At 34.8% G+C, this 15340-nt stretch overlaps 2 protein-coding genes across 2 annotated transcripts; one reads left to right on the top strand and one right to left on the bottom strand.

The window, feature by feature from the left end:
* Positions 1-7990: 7990 nt before the first annotated feature.
* Positions 7991-10240, top strand: LOC111905194 (serine/threonine-protein kinase Aurora-1). Its single transcript, XM_023900871.3, has 9 exons — positions 7991-8183; positions 8648-8761; positions 8860-9006; positions 9084-9179; positions 9256-9351; positions 9451-9547; positions 9639-9756; positions 9862-9934; positions 10024-10240. The coding sequence occupies exons 1-9, from the start codon at positions 8148-8150 to the stop codon at positions 10123-10125; spliced, it is 879 nt and encodes a 292-aa protein (XP_023756639.1). The 5' UTR covers positions 7991-8147; the 3' UTR covers positions 10126-10240.
* Positions 10241-10607: 367 nt separating this feature from the next.
* Positions 10608-14484, bottom strand: LOC111905193 (D-galacturonate reductase). The gene is made up of 4 exons (XM_023900869.3): positions 12561-14484; positions 11998-12241; positions 11717-11896; positions 10608-11096 (listed from the first exon to the last, which is right to left on the bottom strand). Exons 1-4 carry the CDS (start codon positions 12875-12877, stop codon positions 10878-10880), a joined length of 960 nt encoding a protein of 319 aa, XP_023756637.1. The 5' UTR covers positions 12878-14484; the 3' UTR covers positions 10608-10877.
* Positions 14485-15340: the final 856 nt, after the last annotated feature.

Below are 15340 nucleotides of genomic sequence, written 5' to 3'. Positions count from 1 at the left end.
GGGTGCCCATGGCTTTCCAGGTAAAGACCTTAGGGTGCCTATGACACTTGGTTATAAGACCATGTGGGGGTGCCCATGACTTTTCAGGTAAAGACCATGGGGGTTCCCATGACACTTGGTTATATGACCATGTGGGGGTGCCCATGGCATTCCAAGTAAGGCCATGGGGGTGCCCATGACACATAGGTGTAAGACCCTGGGGGGACGACATCCGTATATGTTTATATGCATGACTTATATGGTTGATACGGTTATATGATTATGCAGGTTGTGTGGGGTATGTTATGGGGAACTCACTAAGCGTTAACTTACAGTTTGTTGGTTGTTTCAGGTACTTCGGGATCTAAGGGCAAGAGCCCGGTGTGACGGCGCGACATGCACTCTCTGGCGTTTTTATTGGGGACACTCTGATATTATGAATAAATTATTTGATGTCATGGATTTTGAAAAAAATGTGATTGGAATTTTATATTTTATGGAAATGATTTCGTTATTTAAAAATGAAAAATTTTATTGAAAATTTGGGCTGTTACACTTAGCCTGCATATTAGGCCCAACCCACCAGAATGGGCCCAACCCAACATACAAATGCAAGAGTCACAAAGACAACTGGCATCCTACATAACATACATTGGGCTTAGCCCTTCCTGATCCATAGGCCTAGACCAACATATAAATAAGCCTAACCCGCCATAAAGTGGGCCTAGTCCAACTGTAACGACCCAAAAACAATACTAAAATTTTTCATGTTAAAAACCATTAATTTTCATTCATTGATTGTATCAAAAGACATCATTCATTACAGTATTCCAAAACATCAGAGTACAAATACATCAAATGCGGAAATCATGTGGGGAGGATGTTGTGTCATCACGTCGGGCCCTTCCTTTTTGAGCTGGAAATACCTGAAACCATAAACATAAACTGTTAACATAAAGCTTAGTAAGCGTCCCAAATTACCACATACAATGAACATATAGTATAACAACATGTGGCTATGTCAGGTCCGTATCAACCCAAAATAACAACAAGTAGTTGTGTCGGGTCCGTATCAACCCTGAGTCCGTAATGACTCTGAGCCCATATAGCTCAATATATAAATCATACAATCACAACAAACAAAATCATACGATAACATATAATTTCTACTTATATAATACAGTGGGCTGGCCTTGGTGCCTTCAGTCCACTTAAGGTGGTAAGGAAGACTCACCTCACAAACAAACGAAAAGTTAAACTGACATGCTGCTCTGAAACCTATGTTATTGGTCACCTTTACGAATAACAGTAACCAAAACTCAGACTACCATTCAAATACCTAAAATACCCCTAGGTCAAACCCTAGCCAAAATCTAGGTCAAAGTCAACCGAGTCAATCGGGTCGACTCGGTCAATACGCGAGGGGTACTCCTCGTGTACGCGCGACGTACTTCGTAGTTAACCAAGGATCGGGAAGTTGACCTCGTACGCTCAATGTACCCCTCGGTAACAAAAGATGTTCTTAACCATAAAGTTTCTACCTTTATGGTCTAGCATGGCTATTAAGTTCTTAACTCCAAAAACCTTAGTCTTTTTACCCATTAATACCATCTAGCACTTGTATGGAGGGAAACTAGTGACCATAAACCCAACTTTATGACTTAACACCCCTTATAACCTCTGAAAGGACAACTCAAATGCCTTGGAGTACCTTCTACTCACAAAGGCCAAGTTTGGGACGAAAAAGGGAACAACTTTGAGCTAAAACTAGATCCATAAGATTTCTACATCAAGGTTGAAAATTTTTACCTCCACAAGGTACACAACGGGGATAAGATTCTAGATCTAAAGCCTTGAGTGAAACACCATCACCTCAGTGCTCTTCCTTCTACTATAAAAGCTCCAAATGGCACAAAAACTGGCTCAACAAGCTTCACAATGCACAAACACTATTTAGGATTTCGAAATGAGGAGGGAAGCTGAAGATAAGAAGGTGCATGAGGCCATAAATGTGTTTAAATAGGGTCCAAACTCTAAAATGTAGCGTTTGTACCCTGGCTACGTACGACCGACGTACCAACATACGCCCTGCGTATTAAGGTGACCCGGAGTACGTTCAGCGTACGAGGGTGTATGCCCCGCGTACTCCAGCAACTCCGAAATTACGAAATTGCCATCAGAGACTAAACTTTGCAAATAGAGCATAAGTGAAGGGTTAAATTGAATACCTGGAAAATAGATGTTACTGTTAGGTTATGAGCATAACATCATTCCTATGGTGTTCATGCAAGCCTAATTGTTTTGATCTAGGTTTTTCTAATTAAACATACAACATTGAATACCAAAGCAATAAACCCTAATTGACTAGCATACAAATCTGAAAATCACATATAATTAAGGTTAGGAATATTACCTTGATTGTTATGTAGCAATAACAATCACAAACCTCCTTGATCTTGACTTCTGAAAGCTTAGTGCCTCAAGTGTTGCACCTCTAATGGAGTCAAAAACACTCAAGAAACAAGATGAATTTAGGAGAGAGAAGATTTTCGGCCCTTAGGGTCTCTTAGAAGCATTGGCCGAAAATCCCTTAGTGATGGGGTCTATTTATACTTGTGGCTATTAGGGTTTTAGGTGGAAACCCTAATATGATTGTTTAAGCCTTAAGCAACCCATGGACTCCTTCCTTAGAGCCCTTTGGACGAAATCTTATGGGCTTCCCCATAAATTTCGTCCACTCCACTCTATGGAGTCCACCAGCCCAACTAGCAATTAACAGTTAATTGCAATATCAGTTCCCTTTATTTAATCAGTCTCTTTTGATCACTAAATTAAAACTAAATTAATTTCTGATCAATACTAATTAAATAATATGATTTCCAAATAATATATTAAACTTTTAATATATTAATAAAACCATTTTGAGTACGAATTTATTATTCATATAATAAATTCTACTCTTTCTCCTCTTGTCATCCTATCAAGTTGCATGAGTGAAGGCACTCCAAAAGGATCATGCTCATAATTGGGTCAAGTACATACCAAAATAGTTATGGGTTTAGACACCTAATCCAATAGTTACAACTCTCCCTCACTTGAACTAGATTTTGACCTCGAAGTCTGCTGCCACAAATAGATCTGGGTAGTGCTCTCGTATCTCTGCCTCCGGCTCTCATGTCCATTCGGAACCCTTCCGATGTTGCCACTGGACCTTGACCAATGACACTTCCTTGTTGCGCAGAGCCTTCGTCTTCCAATCTAAGATCTGATGGGTTATGAGCATATTTACAATCCTATGTGATTGTGCAACCCTAATTGCTTTGGATCTAAGTTTTTCACTAATTGAACATGTAATTGAATACCAAAGCGATAAACCCTATATCTAGCACACAATTTTGAAAATTATATAATCAAAAGGGTTTTGATGATTGCCTTACTAGTTATGTAGTAATAACTAGAACACCTTGAAGATCCTTAACTCTTGAAAGCTTAGTGCCTCAAATGTTGCACCTCTAATGGTTCACAAACACCCAATGCAAGAGAATGAGAGGATAGACACAAGAAAATCGGCTAGGGTTACGAACACTTGCTTAGGCCGAAATTCTAATGCCTTATGGATGTTTATATAGGGCTAGGTTGCTTAATCTTAAAGCTGGACTTGAATAAGGAAACCCTGGTTCCCATCTAAAACCCTAAGCAACCCATGGACCTCCTAAAGGAAGCCCTTGGACGAAATCTTATAGGGCTACCCTATAAATTTCGTCCACTCCATTTCATGGAGTTCATAAGCCCAGTTTCACAACAATCAATGATTTGCAAAACAACCACTCCATTATTAATCAGTTCCTTTAATCCTAAAATTAATCCCATACTAATTTCTGATTAATTACTAATTGATAATATGTTTTCCAAATAATATATAAATCTTGTAATATATTAATAAATCATTTTGAGTATCAATTTATTATTTCAAAGAATAAATTCCACTCTCTCTCCACTAGTCATCCTGTCAAGTTGCATGAGTGAAGGCAACCCAAAAGGACCATGCTACTATCAAATCAAGTACATACCAATTATAGTTATGGGCTTAGACACCTAATCCAACAAGATCACCACCGGTCTCTCCATATAATTCAGACGATCATTAACCTGAATGTCATCTAGAGGAATAACTACGGAGTCATCGACCACACACTTCTGAAGCTGAGACACATGGAAGGTGTTATGAATCTGGTTGAGCTCATCGGGCAAATCCAGCCGGTATGCAACCTTGCCTCCTCGGGCCGAAATCCTGAAAGGTCCAATGAATCTTAAGACTAGATTCAAACATTTGATATTTTCATGTTATTTCTTCTCCTCTAATTCGAGTTAGGGTTTGGGGATTTCCTAAAATTTGATATTTTCTTTTATTAGGAAGATTTTTATGAATCATAAGACTAGATTCAAACATTAGATCATCAATGTATCATCATCCCACCTTAAATGGTGATTTTTTTAATATTTATGAACCCTAAATTGATGGAATAATGTTTTAAGACTCTAGATACTTAATTGATGCATAATTTAGTGTAATAAGTGTTTTCTAGTATTAAAAAATGTATTTCAATGCAAACATGTAAGTTTAAGGACTTATATTTGGTTGTCTTTGTGATTTCAATATTGTAAGAAGATGATGTGTTTATTTGACACTTCAAATCTAGTTATGCATTTGTAATGGGTTGAATTATGCGGAGAATCAACCTATGAAACTTAAAACTAGATTGGAAGTATAAACTATGATCTTTTTTTCTTCACATTGAGCTTATAAATCATTATTTAATAATGGAATTGGAGGTTATTTGATGTATTATAACAAGTACTAAGATGTTAGTACTTAACTAGGACCATTGAAAGTTGTTTGGAAGATGTTGGAAGTAGTTTGAACATGTTTAGATTGTATTTAAGCGAAAACCGCTCGATATGGTGCATGTATGGCTTGACTCGGTCAAGTGGAGATTGTCTTAGCCTCTACTAAATCGAGTACTAAGTTACTAGACACAAAATTTCCAACTTTATCCGATTGAGCCAAAATTAGTTCCTTAGCTTACTTATTACTTCTTATAGGTTATGCAATGGTTTAAATATGATAATTATGGTGAAAAGTAGGGTATAGACTTGATATTTTCATTGATAAATGGTATTTTTTTGTTTGAACAACCATAATAAATGGTATATTGTTAAGTTTAGGTGAATATTAAGTACCCATTCAAATCTAGAAGTAAGGATAAATTCTTGTTAGGATCAAGGTGAGTTTATACCGGGAATACATATCATTAACCCTATTTTCATGCTTTGATTGAATTTCTTTCATATAATATACTGTATATGTAATATGCATACTATAAATAACTTGTGTATTGCATGCAATCTGTTTTTGAAAGAGCTTTCCTTACTTTGTAAAAATCTTACTTTATTTGGAAATTACTTTGAGCATCCTACTTATGCATTCACATAGGATTAGAGACTTTGGTAGTCATTCATGATATCCATATGAGATTTGATTATTCTTAAGTGATTATATTTCTAGATAATCATTACTTACATCATGGAGGTTAGTTATTATGTATATGGTACATATGTAATGGACCATGGTACCTAGTACAGTGAGTTAGAAGTATAATTCTCCTGTTTACACATGCTCAATTATTCCACTATTTGAAATCAATTTGGGAGTGTAAAACATGCCAAGCATGTGTTGTTTACACATGCTTAATAGTGAGTTTGGACTTTAAGACCGACTTAGGGTTGGGAATAGAAGCACATGCATTACTTATTTGAATTTGTTAAGCTATTCCCCTTTGAATTGTTTAAATCTATGGAAACTGGTTACTTTTCCAAACTAATATTATGGTGTTGTTTTTTATTGACATATTTGGGTTTTGAATTATGGGTCTAATGTACCATTGATTTTAGAGGAACAGTTGAAATTGGAATGTTTTAAAACTATTTTTGGAGGTTTGATGTTGAGTTTGGATGATCTTCATTATTCAATACTCTTTAAGAGTCGACATCAAGGATACTCACTAGATTTTCAAATTTAACACTTGTATTTTCACATATATTCATATTAACATTATAGATGAATATTGGAGTGAGAAGATCACAAATATTTAGAAGACATTAATTTGTAACGTATATATATCTGACTTGTGTTTTGATGTTAATTGTTACTTTCCTGCCATTTTGAAACAAATCATTGTTTATTTGGACTTTGAGACCTAATTTTCACACATTTAAAATTTTGAACTTTAAGAAACATTTCATATTTAGACCTTTATAAACTATTTTCAGTTAGCCCGTGCAAGGGATGTTTCAATAAACTTGGTCTCAACATATATATTCCAGGATAATTTGTTAACAATACTTCAAATCTCCGACACAAGATAGGAAGAAAGTACCATAATCATATCATGACTTATATCAAATTCGTTAGTTCCAAAAACTATAATATAACGTCTATTTATACTCACAAAATAGACATTAATGAAAAAATATGACTTTTGGGAAGTTATCTACAGTTATCAAGAAGTTATAATCATTTTCCATAAAGTTGAAGTAAACAATTCTTAAGACAAGTAAGAAATTCTTTAAACAAAGTCATTGGTTCTTTGAGAACTCAACAACACAAATATGTTAGGAAAAGAATGTACATCCTTTCACTTTGTATAGTCCTTAAGACCACACAATTTTGTATTGTGCATTGTAAATCTTGTAGGCAAGACCATATATCTTTGCACCATACACCATAGATCTTTATGAAACACTAAGGAGGCGCTCCCCTTTACCCCCATATTTCTTCATGTTAGGGATAAACTGTCTTATACAAGTTGCACTCTACATAAGAAGACTTGTATTAGATCATAGTTTTGATCCAATTTGAAACTAATATACATTTCAATTAGACTGGAAATATCGGTGATACAAAATCACCAACATATAAAGCACTACCTAGGCAATTTTTGTAAAAAAGAAGTATGATCCTTTCAGCCTTTAGATATGATTTTTGAATATTGAACTTTTTTCCAAGCCTACTATATGATAAAGTTTTAAGTAAAAGTATTGGAAATAATTTAAAAAGATATCAAATTTCTATCTACATAGGATGTTATTATCTATGCTATAATATGAAGAAATGAAAATTGAATGCTATTAACTATAATATAAACAAACCAATATAAGTAGCATGCTATAACACAAAGAAGGATTTACAGGGACTCCTTTCTTTTTACTTCTCTCTCTCTCTCTCTCTCTCTCTCTCTCTCTCTCTCTTTCGACTTGCACACCCACTTTTCTCTTTATTCCGCTTCAAAAGGGTTGCAACAGACTAGGCTTTGGTCATCGGCTTTCCTTTACCTTAGAGCTGACAAAAGTGTTATTATTATTATTATTATTATTATTATTATTATTATTTAGGTGCGTGAAAGTTGGATGGTACCATAAACAAACCAATATAAACAAGATGCGGATGCTATAATAGGAAGAAATGATAAAATGATATAATAAACAAAAAAAATTCAAACATATTGCGATTTCTTAAAAACATGAAAAAATCGAAAAACTCAGGCTTTTAGGCCTAGTCGCAGTTCCGGCAAAACCCGCTAGGTTTAACTTACCAAAATTTCATGAATGACTATTGGACCTAGCCTTTCTCATACATGGGGACCGGACTATTAGACTTTGACTTGGCTAGAACGGCGCCTATATTTGCACCTCTAACATTAACATCAAGATTATTTATCACTTGTATGCAAAATTAAAATTAAATCGTATTAAAAAATTTATTTTTACAGTTCCTTAAGCGAAAAAGTATTAAGTGTTATTACCTTTTTACACAGTTAGCCTTACTCGATGTGATTGTGAAAAAAAAAAGTACTAGTTTTTTGTCTAAGTGAAAGATTATAAAAGTTGAGGGGGTCATCCACTTTATTATCATATATTATGAAGTTAATTTCAAATGACGCTCCTCCAACAATGTGACCGTTGTGTAATTTAGGAGAGAGAAAGCAGATCCTCCTCCTCTCTCCCCCTCTTTATTCAAAAAAATTCGCATTTCCTCTTCGTTTGTCTGCCTTTCTCTCTCTTTCTCTATCTATATCCAGTTTTCTCTCTCTAGAATCCGTTGCTCTCTCATGGCAATCGCAGCAGAAACGCAGATTCAACAAACGGTACATCACTAATTTTCAGAAAATCGATCAATTCCTTTTGTTTGGTTATTTGGTTTTGAATTCATAACAAATTTACTTCCCGATTTCTGGTTCTTATACGATATCTAGAGTTGTAATTTCTGTTAGGGCTTATTTTTTTATGTTAACAGCTATGTTTTCTTTTGTTATTATTACGCCTTTTCTTTCTTCATCGTAATTATTTTATAACTTTTGGAGACGAAATTGGAAATTTTTAAATTTCGAAGATGGAGATGCCATACGTGCTAAAACTGTTATGCAGCTTTATTTTATAATTTCAATTTCTGTATGTATATTCGGAAATTTTCGTTCTAATAGGCTTGAAGTCAATCTTAGAAGTAAGAATAGCTTCTAATGTATTTAGGGTTTCATGTAATGTGTGTGAGCGTGATGATTTGGTTGTTGTGTGATGTTTCTTGACTTCAATTGGCTATGCCTGATTACAGGCTAATACAGAGGCAGCAGCAGAAAAAAAGAGGTGGACGCTTAATGACTTCGACATTGGGAGGCCACTGGGAAGAGGAAAGTTTGGTCATGTTTACATAGCTAAGGAAAAGAGGGTTAGTATATCAATTCTATTTCTCATGATTAAAAGTAGTTCATTTAGTTTCTTGATTGTTGGCTTAGCTGTTGATCATATCTGTGGTTTCTGAAACAGAGCAACCATATTGTTGCACTAAAGGTGCTCTTCAAAAGCCAACTCAAACAGTCCCAGGTGGAGCACCAACTTCGCCGTGAAGTAGAAATTCAAAGTCACCTTAGACACCCTAACATCCTCCGACTCTATGGTTATTTTTATGATCAGGTACACAATCTTTCTATCATACTGTTGTTCAAAAGATCTATCAAAAATTTATAGAACATACACAACATCTCCCACAGAAAAGAGTCTACCTGATTTTGGAATATGCTGCTAAAGGAGAACTCTACAAGGAGCTCCAAAGATGCAAGCACTTCAGTGAAAGACGTGCTGCTACTGTAAGTCTTTCATATTACCTTTGGGTATATTATTGGTGTTAATGGTCAACTAATTTTTAAACTTTTTATGGGATAGTATGTTGCTTCATTAGCGAGGGCTCTAATATATTGTCATGGGAAGCATGTAATTCATAGGGATATAAAACCGGAGAATCTTTTAATTGGTGCACAGGTAATAAATATATATATGGTAGTATTGCTATTGTGTGTTTGATAACTAATTTTGCAGAAACATAATATAATATAATGTGTTGTTGTTATCTTATTTTAGGGTGAGTTAAAGATTGCTGATTTTGGGTGGTCTGTGCACACATTCAATCGCAGGCAGACCATGTGTGGAACTCTAGATTATCTCCCACCTGAAATGGGTAAAAAACATAATAATATTTATTAACCTCAATCTGAAAAAACTCTTTCTTTAGTTTGTTTTTATTGTAATTAACTATTTTATAATCACAGTGGAGAGCACAGAGCATGATGCAAGTGTGGACATATGGAGTCTTGGTATTCTTTGCTATGAATTCCTTTATGGTGTCCCTCCATTTGAAGCTAAAGAACACACTGATACATATAGGAGGTAATGGCAATCTTGAAAATAAATGGATTTAAATGCCCTCTTTGTCATTGTCACTGAAAAAATCGTACAGATGCTGATGGATTGATTGTTGATGTAATTGTGCAGAATTGTGAAAGTAGATTTGAAGTTCCCTTCAAAACCGGTAGTCTCCTCAGCTGCCAAGGACCTAATTAGTCAGGTTTTTCATCCTACTTTCTTCCTAGCTTTTTATAATTTGTTGGGTGTCATTATTATTTACTAATTTTTTATATTAAAAAAAAAATACAGATGCTTGTTAAAGAAAGTTCCAAGAGAATGCCTTTACACAAGCTTCTTGAACATCCATGGGTAGTTCAGAATGCCGAACCTTCAGGAGTCTACAAAGGGTAATAATATCATGTTCATAAATGGGGTGCAAATTGTATTCATGACAAAAATTGTTTGTTGTATCTTCTTTACATAATAACATAATTGAGTTTCAAAGTATTATTTTGGGAAAAATAAATGTTCAAATTTAACAAATATAGTGATTGTTTTTAGAAAGAGTACATCTAAATATTGATTCTTTTAAATATAAATAATTATTGTGAGTAAAATAAAATAGTTTATATGAACCACGACAATTATAATTTGCTAAAAAAATACATTATAGATTTTGCACCGTTTGTTTTAGGGGATTACTTTGGTACATTTGGGTTGTGGTGGAGTGGTATCAAGATAGAGTGTTGTTTTGTGATGATACATAATGTTTTTAATTCACATCTGTTCAATAATTTGAAAAATGCAAATTGGAGAAATAACTTGCTTCCAAGTGATTTTTTGTTTGTTTGTTCGTTTTTCTGGATCACTTCATGTCTTCTCTGTCACTGTAATTATATATCTCTCCATTTCCATCTCTATGCATTGCTATAATCGGCAATTTTAGTAAAGCATATTATTGTTTTTCACATGGTAAAATAAGTACTAAGTTAGCCCAATAGATGGACTACATATATATTTCATCATCATATGTTTTCATCAGTACTTCGATCATAAAGTTCATATTAAAGCATCCAAAATAATTGATGATCTCTTATGAAATTTGTTGATGCATTCAACATAATTATTGCATCTGTTATTTCTAATTTTACTACTTATTCAAATCAAAGCTCATCGTCAATATCAGCCATTACATCGTTATGCTCACTCATCATCATACCAATTAAATAAACATTCTTGCGCTGAGGAATATAGCTGATTTTGTTAAGCTCATCGGCACTCAGTGACCAATTGAATATGTCAAGGTTTTGCTTCATCCTTTTTGTATTGAAACTCTTTACTACAAAGCTGACACCTTGCTCATATAACCATCTTAAAGAAATCTACATGTCATGATCAATATTATAGCATTAATATTACTAAGCTTATAGGATATAAAAGAAAATGACTACCATATATACCATCTTACGATTAGTTGATAAATAGGCTTTTAAGCTGACAAAATTAGTTTCGAGATATATATATATATATATATATATATATATATATATATATATATATATATATATATATATATATATCCCGGTTAGGTCCGGTTTAATCCCGCTACCCAACCGATTAGATGACGTTTAACGATTAATCCCTCCTTACACAATTAATAAAGCAGTAAAAAAATGATCAAATTAAATTTTAACACTTTAAAAAAGTTTTATCTCAATAAAAACTATTTGATGAATGATTAGTGTTGTATTGATCATATTAACCTATTTTGTTATAATATTAGTGATATTAACAAACTTTTTTATACTATTAGTCGCATTTAATTTTTTTAAATTCAGTGAATTAACAATTTATGGTCTCCGATTAATCTCCGCCTAAACGATTAATCTTTTAACATCAGTCGACCAACTAGCTAACGTCGAACTTTTTTCTACAACCTTATATATATAATCCATATAATTTTCTTAAAGTGTATATGGAAGAATCTAAATTTATATTGTACCTGAGCTGTTGTCTTTCCTTTGGACATAGCAATATCTTGGAGAACATCACACTCGATTACCCGATTATCTCCCCAAGCATTGCCGATTGCTCCTAAAGGGGAGTAAGCGGTGAGAATGATGTTGTTCTCTTTGCAAAATTGATTGAGTTGTTTTTGTTGCCAAAGTGGATTCATCTCAACCTTCAGCCGAAATTTGGAAAGTCGTAGGATTAATTGTTAGAAATATTATAAGTTGGTTTTGTATTATGTGATTACAAGAAAAAAAAATTATAGATGATCACCTGGTTAACCGCTGGAGGGATTTTAGAGAAGGAAAGAATTTCTTGAATCTTTCGTGAAGAAAAATTGCTAACGCCAATGGATTTGGTAAGTCCGAGATTTTGACACTCTTCCATTGCTTCCCAAACGGCCTTGATATCAATTGTGCCTATGCAATCTTTTGGAACCGGGACTTTGAAATGCTCTTGGTTGAGCTTTAATGGCCAATGTATCAAATACAGATCTACATACTCGAGCCCCAAATTCCTATATTAATGAATAAACTATCAATATCTACTCTCGTTTCTGGTTCTAAAGGTATTTCATCTCTTAAATTATATCAGTGCAATAAACTAATTTGTTACAGTAGTATATATAGTACTTAGTGTTAAAATATAAGAAAAATGGAAAACGTTTCATTGATAATCTATATGATAGTTTGCTCAGAGTAACTAAAAAGAATGAAACAGATACAAGAAGGTGCACAGAACCGGACGTAATAGTTCTTTTCAAGTTACTAAGAGAGATGATAAGTTGATAACCTCGAAGAGAAATGACATGAAATTAAAAGAGATGGACGTCTTACCGGAGACTCTCCTTCATTGCAGGTATGACAAGATGGCGTTCGGTGGAATTACACCACAGCTTAGTCGTAATAAAAAGCTCAGAGCGGGAGTTTATGAGACCAAGTCTGAGGGCGTCTCTGATGGCTTCTCCAACAGGGTTCTCAGTTTGGTAGAGTGCCGCTGTGTCAAAGTGGCGATAACCCATCTTGATGGCCTCAATAACCGCCACCTTAACCTCATCACTACATGCGGTCAGTGTTGCTGTGCCCATTCCGATCACTGGCATGGCCCGAGGACCATCGGAAGAGCTTATCATTATCTTCGGAATGTTTTCCATGATCTTTTCGCGGGTTATCTCTCTCTTTTTTCCACTTCTTCTTATGCATGCGAACTCTTCTCCAACCTAGGCTATAATATAGTTTGCTTTGACACCATTAATTAATTGATGGTGGTGACAAAGTTTTTGCGTCACATAACCTTTTGGTTCTGCAAATTTATTTTGCATGCATGCAGGGGTGTTGTCGCTAGTCACACCCTAGAACCAATCGAAGCTTTCAAGCCACAGTTTTGTTTATTTGATCACGGATGTGTGTAATTTATCTCCCTTTCAACTTGTCTCTTTCTGCTTTCACCGGCTGCTTTGTGTCGGTTGGCTAACAGCTCGTCCTTTAGTCTTTTAATGCCATTAACTTAAGCAGCATTTTCTTCGTGATATTCTTTTATCAACTTTAGTTGTAGTTGCTTTAAGAAACTTTACTGTTGCAATATTAAACCAGCATTGATTTAAGTGCTTATTTTATTATGAAACTAGGTGTAGGTTAGGTCTTCTATCAAAGTTACTTGCCTATTTGGTAGCAAGTAAATTAATAATTTATTATCACGATAGTAGTATAGCCGGAACCAGAACAGTTTACAAGGAAAAGGACTAAAGAAACTTAAAACAAAACCATTGACAAAGAAGTGAAGAACAGACTCCAAAGAAACTAAGAGGCGAAGTCAACCAGTGGAAAATCTTGAAACTCTATGCCTAACTTACTGGGGCAAAAACCTGAACGATGTAACTTGGAGCCGCCAGCTTAATTAATAGCACGAACATGAAGAGGAATTGCACCAAAACCATTCACAAACAAAGAAACACCTCGAACTTGAAGTTATGCTTCTTTATGGGATATACTCACTTGTAATATTAAAGCTATCGAGATTGGAGTATAAACTCATGCATGAAACTTGACATGATAGTCTAAGGGACGCGTGAACACCGTTTGGAGTGGAGTATAAACTCATGCATGAAAGTTGACTTGGCGTCCAAGGGACGCGTGAACACCGTCCCCAACCTTTGGTGGTTTGGCTGTTGAATCTCTATGAAAGCGGATGAAGACGACCATTAGGAAGCAAACAGCAACATCGGTCTAATATTTCATTGTTTTTTCCTTTGTATCCGTTGTAATAAAAAAATTATTTAATTATCAATTTTGAAAACACAAACTACAACTATATATAATTACCACATATTTTTTATGCATTTCACACTACAAAAACACACGACTTCTTTTTATTTTCTTACTTTTTTTCTTCAACCTATTGATCCAAATCAAACACCCTAAATGATCCATATGCAAATGTTAGTTATAGTAATTGATAACTTCATCAATTCAACAATTTTTTTTATTCATCAATCTTTCATACTACTCAAACTACTACCAACAACAACAACGATCACAACAATTCAATTAACTTTAATTTCAAGCCTTTCAACAACAACTTTCTCAACAATTTTAAACCAAATTAATCTTCTCAACCACAACAATGTCACACAATACCTTCACAACCATCTCAGGTCTCATTATCTCAATCTCAAACTATAAACCTCTACAATGACGACAAACGGGTCCAAGAAACATAACAACCAACTCGAAGAAGGCAAAAAAAAAAAAAGGAAAAGAACCAAAAAAAATTACGCAATGGAGCGAAGATGAGGAGGAAGCTTTAGCGAAAACTTGGATTTTCATATCGCAAGACGGTAACACCGAGAACGCGCAATCGGGTAAAAGTTTTTGGAATCGTGTTTAGACAACTTTCATGCACTATTAGGAAGGGAAACAGAGCAAACGTACGACGTGGTCAATGCAAAATGGTGTGACCTATGAGCGGTGTCCACGAAATTTAATGACATATTTGACAATCTTAAAAATATGCAAAAAAGTGGTAGCAACAATTTCAATATTTTATCAACCGTATGCTACCAATACAAAATTACCAATAATGGTAAACCATTCGGCAACCCAAAAACGTGGGAAGTTTTTTGTAAGGGTAAAAAATCGGTCCTTTATCCGGGTGGGGTGTATTCAGGATCTACCACTGAATCCAACAAAATGCTAAGAACTTCCGAGTCCGACGTGAGTTTTGGCCTCGACCTCAATAATGACTTCGATGGCACCGAGGGGGAGGGTCCACCGAAAGTCCAATTTCATCGACCACCGGGAAGGGATAAATTGAGAAAGGCGGGGTCTTCAAGTGGAAAAGCGAGTAGCGAAGACGTACTTGCAGAAAAAAATAGACAAAACTCTAACTTTTATAGAAAAAAATGAATCAACGAAGCAAGTTCGTCGTCGAAAAATAGCACTTACCAATCTTCAAATCATGTTCAAAGAGCAATATTCTTGATTCCTTAGCAACTTTGTGGCTTTTTTTTATTAATGTATGGATCATGTGCTTCCGGTAGTACGGGATCGTACTACCTTCCACACCTATCCATACCAGATTCAATAATTTCTCTAAGGTTTCCAAGTCACTACACTCT

Source organism: Lactuca sativa, chromosome 3 (assembly GCF_002870075.4).
Source record: "Lactuca sativa cultivar Salinas chromosome 3, Lsat_Salinas_v11, whole genome shotgun sequence".
Classification (NCBI taxonomy): Eukaryota; Viridiplantae; Streptophyta; class Magnoliopsida; order Asterales; family Asteraceae; genus Lactuca; species Lactuca sativa.
Note: the sequence above shows the minus strand (reverse complement) of the source record. Positions and strands in the feature narration are given on the sequence as shown.